The following is a 13,135-nucleotide window of genomic DNA, read 5'->3' as shown; positions in this document are numbered from 1 at the left end:
TCTAGTCCCTGTCAGTACTCTAGCTGCAGCATTTTGGATCAGCTGAAGGCTTTTCAGGGAGCTTTTAGGACAGCCTGATAATAATGAATTACAATAGTCCACCCTAGAAGTAATAAATGCATAAATTAGCTTTTCAGCATCATGCTGAGAAAGTATGTTTCTAATTTTAGAAATATTGCGCAAATGCAAAAAAGCAGTGCTACATATTTGTTCAATATGTGCATTGAAGGACATATTCTGGGTATCACCCACATAACAATGTATGGAATGTTTTCTAATAATACTGCCTAAGGGAAGCATGTATAGTGTAGACAAAATTGATCCTAGTACAGAACCATGTGGAACTCCACAATTAACCTTAGTGTGTGAAGAAGACTCCCCATTTACATGAACAAATTTTGACTCTATTAGATAAATATGATAAATATGATTCAAACCACTGCAGGGCAGTACCCTTAATTCATATGTAATGCTCTAGTCTCTGAAATAAAATATTATGGTCAACAGTATCGAAAGCTGCACTGAGGTCTAACAGGACAAGCACAGAGATGAGTCCACTGTCAGAGGCTCTAAGAAGATCATTTGCAACCTTCACTAATGCTGTTTCTGTACTGTGATGAATTCTGAAATCTGAGTATTAAATAAATAGGAAAATTTAATACAAAGGAAAATAAATACAGAAGCAAGGCATGTTTAAATACATGCCTAAATGTATTTAAACATTGGTTTTAAAATGTATTTGGCTGGTTAATTGGTTATTTATTTTTTATTAGCTTTATTTTACGTTCGTATTTGTCACATTTTCTTTTTATGTTGACAGCTACTGTCCTCCAGATTTGCTACATTTACATTCTGTTCCATGACTTCTAAGGTTATAGGCTGAGTCTCAGCTGTTAGAAGGACAAATAGAGAGAACCACCTGATAACAGTGCAACTGATGGTGTCGTGAGAGCTGCCTTTCCTGACAGCAACACATCTTCCCTCTGTGGCTGAGGTCCTAAAAGTGCTGCACAGGAGGTACAAGAGCACTGACCCCAAAACAGATTTTTTTTTTTTTTGTGCTACAAAGCTCAGAGAATGCTACAGCTTCATTAACGACATGCAGATTTGTGGAGTTTAAGGTGTACAAGTGTACAGGTGAGCCAGATGGTGAAATGAAGCAAACAACCACAAACTGCATAATGTTCAGTAGTGAAATAAAATGAATTGGTGCACAGATAAAGTATGACAAGGCTTTCCTAACACTGTCTAAAAAGGTTTGACACATCTTAGAAGTGTACATTTCTCATTCTGTGGCCATGTGGATCAATGTGGGAGAGGCTCAGTGATGAACTCGTTCCCAGCTGGCAGTCTGATGGGTCTGTTTTCTAATGAATCTAGGCCTCCAGGGAAAGTAATGACACTCTGCTGGCCTCTGTCAGTGAGCAGAGGCTCGCTGTGTTCTCTCTCTAGAGTAGTTATATAATATTTAATGATTCAGGGGTACAAACAACCTAAAAAGCCCTTTAAGGCTACAAGATAAATGCATGCATTAGGTGTGATAAGCACGATGAGATAATTTACTCTCTGGACACTTCCTGTAATAAATAACCACATTTAAAGGAAATGAATTTGGGTCAAAATGGTCCAGTCTGAGAGAAAGCTGTGTTCAAAAGTTTCAGTCCCTGCTAATAATGGGTCAGTTATAAACAATCTACTGTATTATTATGTTTATCATACAAAATCTGAATTTTCCCTGATAAAGAGAAGTTGCTGGAAAGAATGCAAAAAACAGGACCACCAACATTAATAACGTTTTGTGGTAAATTTGCAGAGCATGCAACTCACACTACTACACATACTGGCATATTGATTTAATGTAACAATAAAGGAGAAAAAGTATTTCCTGATGTAATAGATTATTGATTGCACAGGTTTTCCCAATCAAACCAAAGAACAAGGGCTGTGGTAACATCAGGGAAAAATCGTAGATGAAAATCCATTTGGCAAAGAAGTAATCACACTGCTAACGGCTTTTCTGAGAATCATGTCCCATTTGTTGAAGTAAATACAAAACCACAGTGACACATTGTCATTTGAAGGTCACCAAACATGCAAATGAATAGCAAAGGAAAAGATGTAGGTCTATTTTTCTCTAATTAGGACTGGCATTGTGTTTGTGAAAAACAGCAGGATACTGCATGTGGAGAGTAATATGACGCATCATTTGAATATAAATCTTGAAAGATGCTGTTGTTCAATTTAGCATAATTGCCTTTTGCAACAGCAATAGTTTCAAAGGTAGCAAATGTTTACAGAACAAATGTTGAAGGTTATCCATTCAATATATTGATTTGGTAATGCACTGTATTCATGCACATTTACACCAAGAACACCACGGGAAGAAGGAAAAATTCTCAGTTTCACTTACAGAAGTGTAGAAATAATCTGCAGTGATCATAAAAGATGTAAAAGTCATCACAAAAGCAATAAATTATTTAAATAAAGTCAAAACAATTTGGCAGCAGATGGGCTTTCATCAAATGCAGCATCTGACACTGTTTGAATCACCAGAGTCTGGTAAAATGATCACATCCTATACCCTACAATTTTTTTCTATGCCATTTTTAATCTTTCTTTTTTTATTTATTACATATTTATTACAGTTAAATGCTGGGGTGTCCCAATCCACCATTCACCTCCTTGTTCCATCTATTTTAATCTATTCTGAAAGAGTTCAAGAACAGGACAGAGATGCGAAGCGTACACTGTTGCCTCCACAAAACTACATGCTTTCATTTCAGACTCAGGGGAGTCAACAGGAGAGCGGCTGCTCGGAGGTGATACAATTAAAGTAGCATAAGGCGCCTGTTATCCAATGAGTTGATAATTTCCCTCAGGTAAACCGAAGCACTCAACTTAATCTGTCAAGTAACATAACAGGAGTCCTCTGGAGAAATTTCACTTTCAACATTTGTGATTGAAAAAAATCTTATTAATGTAATATGTTAATTGAAAATGCCTCATAAACAGATGATAAATGGACAGTAGCATGTGTGATTTATAAAGTCAACTGTCTTTTTCTATTATCCAATCCAGCTGATGAGTAACACTGTTTGGGTGTTACTGAGCATTGAATGCTACAGGTTTAACTCTTATTCACAGGTATTTGTCGTCTGCACTTTGTTCATTAAAAAAAAGTGACAACCAATGCCACATTACTACTGAGATAATGTCCTACTTGTCAAGCAGCCTTGACCTCTGCGCTCCAGTAACATCAGTTCAGATGATGAGCACTGACACTGTTAAATGGGGAACTAGACTATTTATTTAGTTATCCTGGCAGGAAACTGCAGCATAAAATTCACAAGACATTTTTGACTGTGTAACAGAAACAAAAGCACTTTCCTCTCAGCAGGAAATCAGTGTGACAGTAACAAGCACGCACGCTATAGGGACCCTGAAACTCAAGCTTTCACAGTAAGTGAGGCAGTAGAGTAGGGCCAGATTTATTGTCAGGTGTGACATTTTTGTGAACGGTACACATTAATGTGAAATTTGAGAAACAGTAATTTTTTTTTTAAAGGGCACCCCATAAAATGCTGAGTTTATAGATGCATGAGGTTTTCATTACAGTGAACAAAATGGACATGTCAAGATTTAGGAGAAATCTTAGATTATTTGTACGTTGCTTTGGCACGCCATGTCTGTGTCACCATAAAATAACCCACTAGATGGCAGCATTGTATAAATTTGTATTAAACTGTTGTGCATGTTGCCGTCGGTTCAGCTACCACGAAATTAAAAGGTTTATCTATACTGATTATTTTTAAGAAACAGCTTCAAATACCATGTAACACGTTGTCTAATGCTCACTTTTGACCTGCTAGAACAAAAATGTGCTGTAATGTTGCCCCTGCTCACGGCCATTACTGCCAGCGGTGGAGGAATTCAGCCACAGTTTACATCAGTATTAAGGCAATGTTTGCATGACAGAGTGAATAGGTCTGACTCATTGTGCCCATTTCCACTTCTTCCCTGTCATAACTGTGTGAGCTCCATGTTTTATATGCGCAGGAATCAAATGTTTTTCATCTATGAACATCAGAAAAGACAGCTGATAGTTTATTTATGAGGGATCTTTTTGAGTCGTTGTGACCCAATTATCTCTGGAGGCAGAGCCACAAGGGTGTGTGCATTGCTTTGTTTTTTTTCCATTCCCTGAGTTAAAACTGCCTGTTGAGTCCACTAAATCTAGCCACTCCTCTCACCCCCTAACACCACCACAAATCAAGGGCAGCAGATGCAGCACAGTTTGTCCTGACTGTTTCTTAATTCTCTGCTTCCACACGTGGGCTTGGAGAAAAACTAGCCTGGGTTTAACTTCCTGCCCAGCTCCCAGCTGTTTTGTGGCTGCCCTCGGGCTTGGGACCTCGGGAGCGATAAATTATATGAGCTCACTGCTGCTTACATGTTCTCCACTCCCCTCGGCCTGCTGGAGTCGGTCGCCACCATTGTCTGCTTTGACTCATAAGCGGTGCTGATGCATTGTGTCTGCAGAACCTCCTGCAGAGACTGATATACTTACAAAACCCTCCCAAGATATGACATTTATTTTGTTATACTCGATCAAGATATAACCAGAAACATGTCCAGCCAAGTGGGACTACAGTTTAAAATAAAAACACCGGATAAAAATAAAACAGCAAACATGCCCCTTATGTTATATAGTGTTATTATTATTAGTAGTATTAAGGTTAATATTGTTTGTTGATTTTATATATATTCTTTTCTTAATAGTGTGAATTATTATATCTTTATTTATATTTATAATAACTGCGGCTGCTGTTACACCCAAATTTCCCCTCTGTGGGACAATAAAGGCTGTTTCTTCTTCTTCTTCTTCTTCTTCTTCTTCTTCTTATTCCTTATTATAAATAATAGGCCAGCAAACATGTCTGTGTGGGCTCACAGCTGGTAGGTGTGGATGAACTGTTAGGCTGTGTGGGCAGGGCAAACCCTGCCTTATCCCTTATCCCCTTTGGGGCCTCTATATGGGTTTTCTATGGGCAAGTCTATAGAATTCTCTCTTTGGTGCCCAAAAGGGCAAAACTGCTGTGGGCCCCACATGGATTAGCCTACATGGACCCCTTATGTTCACCCCTTAATTGTGTCAGTGTTCATCATCTGACTTGATGTTGTTGGAGTGCAGAGGTCAAGGCTGCTTGACAAATAGGACATTTTCTAATGTGTAATGTGGCATCAGTTGTCATTCTCTCTCTCTCTCTCTCTCTCGTTTTTTTTTTTTAAATAAAGTGCGGAAGACAAATAAGAGTTAAACCTGTAGCACTCAAACAGTGTTACTAATTAGTTACTAATCAACATACAGCCCTACTATCCATGTATCATCTGTTTATGAGGCATTTATAATTAACATTTACATTTACTGTAGGCTAGCCTACATGGGCTCCTTATTGGCCTTCCCTGTGTCTTAGCCCATACAGGCCACACAGTAGTTTTACCCATTGGAACACTTCAGAAAATCATGATTGGCCCCACTGGGGGCCCTTATGGGCATATTTGCTGGGAACATGCTTTCTTAAGTGAACGTGCTTCCAACTTGCAAGTAGGATTTAGTTTTAACGGCAAGCTGAATAAATTAGATTCTCTCAAAGCATTTTGTGAGTAGAGGTAAACAACATTCTTCCACTGTATTTTCCCTCAGATGGCAATGGAACATTATTTTCCACTTCTTTCCAAATACTAAACCAGATGTTGACTCCTCACTAAAACCTCACATGTTGTTCACTGCAAGTCCAGGTCAAAGTCTGAGAAACAGCAATAGGGTTTATAATTATTTACATTCTCAAATGAACATCATCCACAGGATTATAGGAAGAGTCTTTGGATTTCTCAGCAGTGTAACAAATACTTCAGTTTATTTCAAAACATGAAGTCAAAACACAGCTACACGGAGTGCATGTGAAGAGAGAGACAGTTCAGGCAACAGCATCAGCTGAAACAGTTTTCATTTTAAGCCTCGGGCCTCAAAAGGCCCTATGTGTCAAGTGCCAAGTCTCAGCTTCAGTATGTGTCAGCACTGAAAGAACTGTGTACGACACACAGCCATTTTAACACACGGTGCCCAAATCGCAAAGGTTAAAGAGTAACTGGACAACAAATCTTGCTGTGTCCTCTCTGTGTTTAATTTAGCCTTCAGCATGTGACATGCAAACCCTTCTGTCTCTTTTATACATGAACTAACACCGAAACATTCAGTATGCTAAATACATTATGTCTCACACTCAGTTCTTTCAGTGCTGACATACAACAGTTCAAACTGAAGCTGATGCTTTGCACTTTAGTGCTGCAGTCGTTGCACCATTTTAAAGTGAACGTGCTGAAAAACGCGGCCTGCAGGACAAAAATGTGTAACTTTCAAAAAAATACTTAAATTTCCTCTGTTTGCTGAAGCATGACTATTCTGGGAAAACACTCAGATGTGGCCATACACCGCAGATTAGTCCACAAAATACTTCAGCTGGAACAAGTTTTTGTGCGCTAATGTTACTGAACCTTTTCTTTTTTTTTTTTTTTTTTTTAAGTGTGTGCAGGAACTGAATGTTTGCAGCTTTCTTACCATCTGAATAACCTCAGAAAAGAATTTGGAAAAACTGACGTAATCAATTAAACTGTCTTTAGCAAACATTCATTACTGGACTGTCTTTTTTTCCACAGAGGGGGAAACTTTGTAATCCTTTGAAAACTTGAGCAGGGAGTTTTATCATTCACATTATGCTATGCAGCACATTAAGGAACGCCTCGCAGACCCAGATTGTTCAACCAAGTCATGTAACAGTCGAACGGATGCCAGCTTCACTCTCAGAGTGCTTTAAACTGCCTCTCATTTTGAGCTCATTCACAGTGTCTGCCATTTTCTCTGTGGTTTGTAACCATGGTGGCTGTTGTGTTTGGTACAGCGCTTCAGCCGCTTTTCTTTATTTGCAATTAGACGCTCGAGGATTACCTCAATTTGCCTCTGCTGACTGCTATCAGCCCTGTTTCACTGTGCTTATCCTTAATTAGGAACATAACATAAATTAGAGCAGAGAAAATTGCTTCAAGAAATGTTTGGGTTTTCAGCTGTGATTCCTTACATTACCTGGCTGGTTAGAAAAACCCTGATGCTTTGTCTGCATCATACATCTTATTATTGCACCAATTCATCCATCCAGGTCCTCTGTGCTGGACAGCAAAACCTACTGAGTGTCCAGTTTAACTCCCACACTATTTTCAGAATGTAACATAAATGGACATTTGTTGAGCACTAGTCACAAAACTAACCAAAAAAAAAAAAATGCAAAAGATATTGAACAACCCAGTAAACAGTGAGAGTTTCTGAAAATTACAGTATCCACCTATAAAGTGAAATGTTATATCCTGTGTGGGTCACTTTGTTAGTGGAATGGCCAGATGTACTCTAACGTCAAATGAAAAGGCATTGTGCGTGTTGTTTTTATACAGTAAGCCCTAATAACATTTGCATGCATGCTGTCTGCCAGCTGCTGCGCCTGCTGTAACAGCCAGCACAGTGCTGGAAGTTTCCCATGCAGATCATCTATTCACTGACACGCAGCCCATGTACACACACACACACACACACACACACACACACACACACACACATGCACGCACGCATACACACACACACACACACACACACACACACACACACACACACACACACACACACACACACACACACACACACACACACAAAGTGATTGGGGCAGTTCAGGTTTGTGATAATGCAGATTCATGAACACAAACTCATGCTATATCAGCCAAAAATGTTTTCTGCAGATCTGAAGACCTACTCACTACAAATGTGCACACATAAAGACAATTATTTAAAGATTAGTGGACTTTTTTGGCAAATGTACACTTTACAAAAAAAAAGTGTACAGTGAAGTGAATATGAATAATATTTAGTGAGAAAAGGGGAGGATATTTTCTTTGTAGCTGTGAGGTTGACCTGTTAAATATTTGCCTTTCGGCTACTCTTGTGTTTGCCATGTTGGGAAGATGCCCTGTTTGACCATGAAACAAACCATTGAGAATTGCCCACTTGGCCACCAATGAAAAGACTGGATTGGATTAGGGGGTGCTCAGACCTCCTTGGATACCGGATGCCAGTCCACTGGAGTGAGGGTGATGGTTTTGTTTCTTTAAAGGCCCCGTCTTTCTGAGAGGCCGCTATTTATCTCTGAATAAATGTCGAGTGTAACGTGTATCTTTGAAATCAGAGCTCTCATGCACCCAAGCCTGTTTTCAAAATAAATACTACGAGTAATGCTTTGAGTATGCTTTATATACGTTTTGTGCCACAGGGATCGATTGAAGGAACGTTAAGAGGATGCGCAAAATATTCATTTATGACAATATGTCTGTGTAGATTCTCAGTGATCCAGGTCATGTAGTCTCAGCTCTTGAGACCATTTATTACAGTTACATTGCTAATCATCTTTTCTTATTTTCTCTCTAAAAAGTCACTTCCTCATGCGTTTTGAAAAGCCCGTAAGTTCTCTAAATTTAGGGTGATTTTGAAAAATACTGTAAGAGCAACAATAAGTTTTGTTCAACGACCGTAGAGGTGTCCTTTAACTTTTCTGAAAAATAAGTGATTAGCTCTGTACCCGGGTACATAAGAGGCAGAAAAAAAACAAACAAAGAAAACAAAAGTTTGACTATTTAGACCTAAAAGCCCTTTATTCTGGCTTTTTGCGCTTAATAGTTAACCCTCTCCTCGAGTTTCAGGTTGTAATCATGATTGAAGCGAGTTTATTTGATCAACTTCACGACAGTGTTTGTGATAACCCACTCACATCCACTGTATGCGCAATGTACACACATGCTTCAAGTTAATATTGCTCACGATGAGTAAACAGCAAACTTTTTTTTTTTTTTTGCTTAGCACTGAGGAGAGATGAGGGTGGGGGCAGGCTGAGCGAGCTCCGTCCTCCCATCAGTAATCCCCTCTGTGGTGACGTAAGCTAGGCTGTCTCCAGAGGGACGCAGTTGAGTTTTGGAGCAGCCAGGCGGTCAGTGTGCATCCCAGGACGCAACATCAGTGTAGCTGGGGCTCAACTTTCATCTGATAGCGAAACTTCGGACGCTTGAGGAAAACTTAGAAAAATGGGTAAGTTTTAACAACAGATGTTCCGGTGTAGCTGAACGACGGATGTAATCAACGCCTTGTTTTTTGTTTTTTGTGATGACAGCACAGTACATACTTGGCACTAACTTTCGGGGCGCATCAATTGTTTTAAAGTAAGCTGAAGTGAACTTTAACTACTAGTAGTCTAGTGCCACAGAAGAAGCCTGTTTACCTGACCCGGTTTCATGAGAATCGGCATTAGAGCAGCCTGCTGAAGCAACTTGAGGAAAGCGATTAGAGAGATTAAGACTGTCAGGACTCCTGCAGTCAACTCTGAACGAGTCTGCGGAGGTGTTAAGTCCGGTTCAGTTTGCTGCCTTCACTGTCTCTCTTTCAACTTTAAAAGTGCTTTAGAGCGGAACTATTTGGGAAAACATGATCAAAAGTTTTCACTTGGCCACGCCCTTCATTATCAGTCCTTGATGATCACATTGGTCAGCAGTCATTGATCAGGTTACAGTGATTGAGGTGAAAAGCTTTTATTGGTGTCTTGTCTCTCATCCAAACAGCTCGGCATGTTTTTAATGGCAAAGCTTGATTAAAATGTACAAGAATGAGCATATTGCATTTGTCACTTGCCCCATGATCGACTGTTGTGTCATGCCAGAGCTTGTAATTGCTATCTGAAGGGCTGAGCTGAGACAGTACCAAGTGTTTGCCATCTGTGCTCGCAACCTGGGGGCTGGGGGTTCGTGGGAGGAATGAGGTGCTCATGCCATGGATGTTCAATAATTTTAAAACTGTGATAAATCGTGAACCAAATGGACTGGCAACACATCCAAAACAATTAAGTTTTACTCATAAGATTTTCTCAGCCTGCACTGGATCTTAACAGCATAAATAAATGTAATTATTAATGCCATTTTGATCTACTGGATTTGGTCTGCGCAGCATTTAATACCATGTGTTGTTTGTCACAGTGCAGCTGAGGCCAGTGAAGGACACTGTGTGAGAATGTGTATCAGTGCTCATTAATTCGCTCTGAAGCTATCACAGAAGCGCCTTTGTGCTCCTAATTTGGAGCTGCTCCTTTGTGCGACTTCAGTGGCTCTTAATGTAGAGAGAGAAGTTCACTGAATTGCGAGTTGCCTAGCGGATGCCCTGTGAACTAATTCCCCACAGACCCTTATTCAGTGTCTCACAGAGGATATTACTCTGCATGGCAATCAACCTTTATGCATTGTCCACTAGCTCAAGCTCCCATTTTATATTCAAATATGCTCTCTGGCCCTTTCAGAAAATACATGGCAGCCTGTTGTGTGTGTGAGGAGATTGATTTGGGGACTTCTTAAATGCTGCAAGAGTCCCCTTTGGTTGAATCAGTGGAGTGCTTTGTACTCCTCTGCAGTGATTTGCTTTGTTTCATGTGAAGTAGAACTGCAGACTCAAACTGGATTACCTGTGTGCATGAAACAGCAAAGTCTCAAATAAAGAAGATATCATTAAGTCTATGGTGTGTGGGTCACTCAGTGGTCATGTAACTAATAATGTCTGGTTTGATTTTTATGATGACCTTCACCTGACATGTTTTTCAGAGAGATTCTCCTCTGTCCTTGCCCCCAAACGATTTTTAACAGTGAACTGGCCTGTGTGAGGTCTGTGGGAGGATGAGTTGGCTTTGGTCCAGCTCTATTCAGAGGAAGACAGGAAGCCATTTCCACAAATAACTTGTTAAGATTTTGGTGTTAGTTCTGGGACTATTACTCCACTGAGAAGTACTTGGCTGCCATTAGCTCCCTTGATAACTAAACAGGAAGAAACTGTGGTGTCCTTTCTGCTGATTATTTATCACCGAGCCAAACATCTGAAGAGAAAGTGCTGGCATGAAGATGATAAACTTCGTTCTCGTATGTGATGAACGCACACACATTGTAGCAAGAAAAGCATGTTCTGCACAGACATTTGGTCGCCTTTCTTTGCTGCAGATTATAGGCCTTGAGCTATTATGAACAAATATGCCAAACATAGATTATTTTTATTTTTCACTAAATGTTTTAGAGGGGTTTAAGTTTGGAAAAAAAAAAAACATTTTATCATTTTGCAGTTTATGTGATTAACATAACACTGTCTGTTCTTCTTGGAGCCTGATTCTGAAGGCGAAAAAAAGGGGAAGAAAACATTTTTTTTCATTATGGAATCTCATGAAGCTTCTAGGTCCTGTGTTCTGTTTTCACTGTGGAGGCCTTGTGGAAAAGTTCATCAAGGCTGGATGCTAACCAGATCCAAATGTTACATCACTGTTATTGAGAAAGTCAAGAAAAGAAGAGGTAATCACAGCAGACAGTTTTAAATGTGTCTTTAGTTAAAGTCTGCTGTAGTTTTATGGATCAGCTGGTACTGACTCACATAGATCAGTTAACACTTTCAGGAAGAATTCAAGCTGAAATCGAATCGATTCTGTGTTTTGGTGACCCAAAAACACGGGAGCTGGGTCTGACATGTTGCCTGTCTTGTGTCCGCTCTGGCTGCATCAGATGTGGGATGTCTGGAAAGTGTCTGATTACACATCAGCAGTGATCACTGTCACAAACTCATGGTGAACTGTCTGTGCTGTGACCTTGCATCCGGAGTCTGAGGAGAGGAAAGACCCTTTAACTGCTAATGCGGTGCCAGCTGAGGTGTTATTGCACTTTTGGAATCAACAACTTGTCAGCTGGTGGTTGAGAAATAACAAAGTCAGATTTTTTTTCCCCTACTTTTAGTTGAGTCATGGTCATTCTGCATCGAGGCAAACTGGTGGTCACATACACATGCTTCTGTTCCCAAGATATGCAGAGGGGAAAAAAACCCAAAAAAACACAGGACTGGAAGAATGAGTCACCGCAAAGATGTTCAAAGAGTGCTGAGAGCAAATTTGAACTTTGCTGTTTTGTGTTTGCTTATGTAAGTAAAAGTATTCTCTTGTTAATTCACCATGGATTTCCCGAGTCTGAAGTGCAGCTCTCTCCATATAAAGTCTGAGCTCACCCTTCACAACTAATCCCACATTTTATATCACCATCAGTAATTAAATATCCTTTGTCTTCAGTTTGCAATCTTTAATTACTGTGAATACCCTCCATAATGAGGTAGTTGCTGTCATAGTTACATGATTTCTGGGCTGCTTTCCATTTGGTGAAGCATATGACTGAGCATCTTTGGTAATTGTCCAGATGATTTAAAAACTGTATGGGATTGAAAATATTCTCTATGTACAGGGACAAAAAGAAAAAAAACCCCACAGCTTTTCAGATATGCACAAGCAACAGTGTTGGAAAAATATGCCAAGGATACAGCCTGGCCTTTATCTTATCTGCTGGACTTCAGAAAGACACCCATGATTAACAAAGTTAAATTGGAAATGCTTTATGCTGGCATTAGTGATTGTACGCAGAGTGTAGAGGAGATATTTGCCAGTGGAGTAGCAGTCTGTATCACTGTTTTGTTCAGAGTCAGATGACTGTTCCAGAAGGCCTTTGGGAGATAATGGGTCAGGGAGAGCAAAGAGACGCTGCAGCTGATGAACATTTACTCATTGATCCAATAGGCATTTGGCTCCAGTGCAGTATTTTCTGCTATCTACAGTAAACCATACTGTACTGCTCTAGATAGCCACATTTTCCACAGGACAACAAAATAAATAAATAAAACAAAACACCCACTGCATGTGCTTTGATACGCTTTCTATGTGTCACATGATCAGGACACTGATTAAATAGTTAACAGTGTTTTCCCAGAATGATCAATTTTCTATGCCAGTTATGGGTAAAGAAGTAAATAGATCATAATACAAGTGAGGTGGAATGGCAACTGATTGCTTTACACAGAAAAGTATGCCTAAGGCTAGACGCCTATGCTAGCTAATTGCGCTAAACTCTGACTGATGAGATATGAGCTAGGTGCTTAGAGTCATGGATTGACCACCAAGGTTAAATGCTGGGGCGGGACATGCACTCAAAG

The 13,135-nt window shown here is 39.8% G+C and overlaps 1 protein-coding gene across 2 annotated transcripts in view; it reads left to right on the top strand.

Moving 5' to 3' along the window:
* The first annotated feature begins 9,025 nt into the window (after positions 1-9,025).
* Positions 9,026-13,135, top strand: part of gpm6bb (glycoprotein M6Bb) — a 30,016-nt gene continuing 25,906 nt past the window's right edge. For both annotated transcript variants that reach the window (XM_030757376.1, XM_030757377.1), the window contains exon 1: positions 9,026-9,178. In XM_030757376.1, coding sequence (XP_030613236.1) covers positions 9,175-9,178 — 4 coding nt within the window. In that variant the 5' untranslated portion in view covers positions 9,026-9,174. The remainder of the gene's footprint in view (positions 9,179-13,135) is intronic.

The sequence above is a fragment of the Archocentrus centrarchus genome, chromosome 21, assembly GCF_007364275.1.
Source record: "Archocentrus centrarchus isolate MPI-CPG fArcCen1 chromosome 21, fArcCen1, whole genome shotgun sequence".
NCBI lineage: Eukaryota > Metazoa > Chordata > Actinopteri > Cichliformes > Cichlidae > Archocentrus > Archocentrus centrarchus.
Note: the sequence above shows the minus strand (reverse complement) of the source record. Positions and strands in the feature narration are given on the sequence as shown.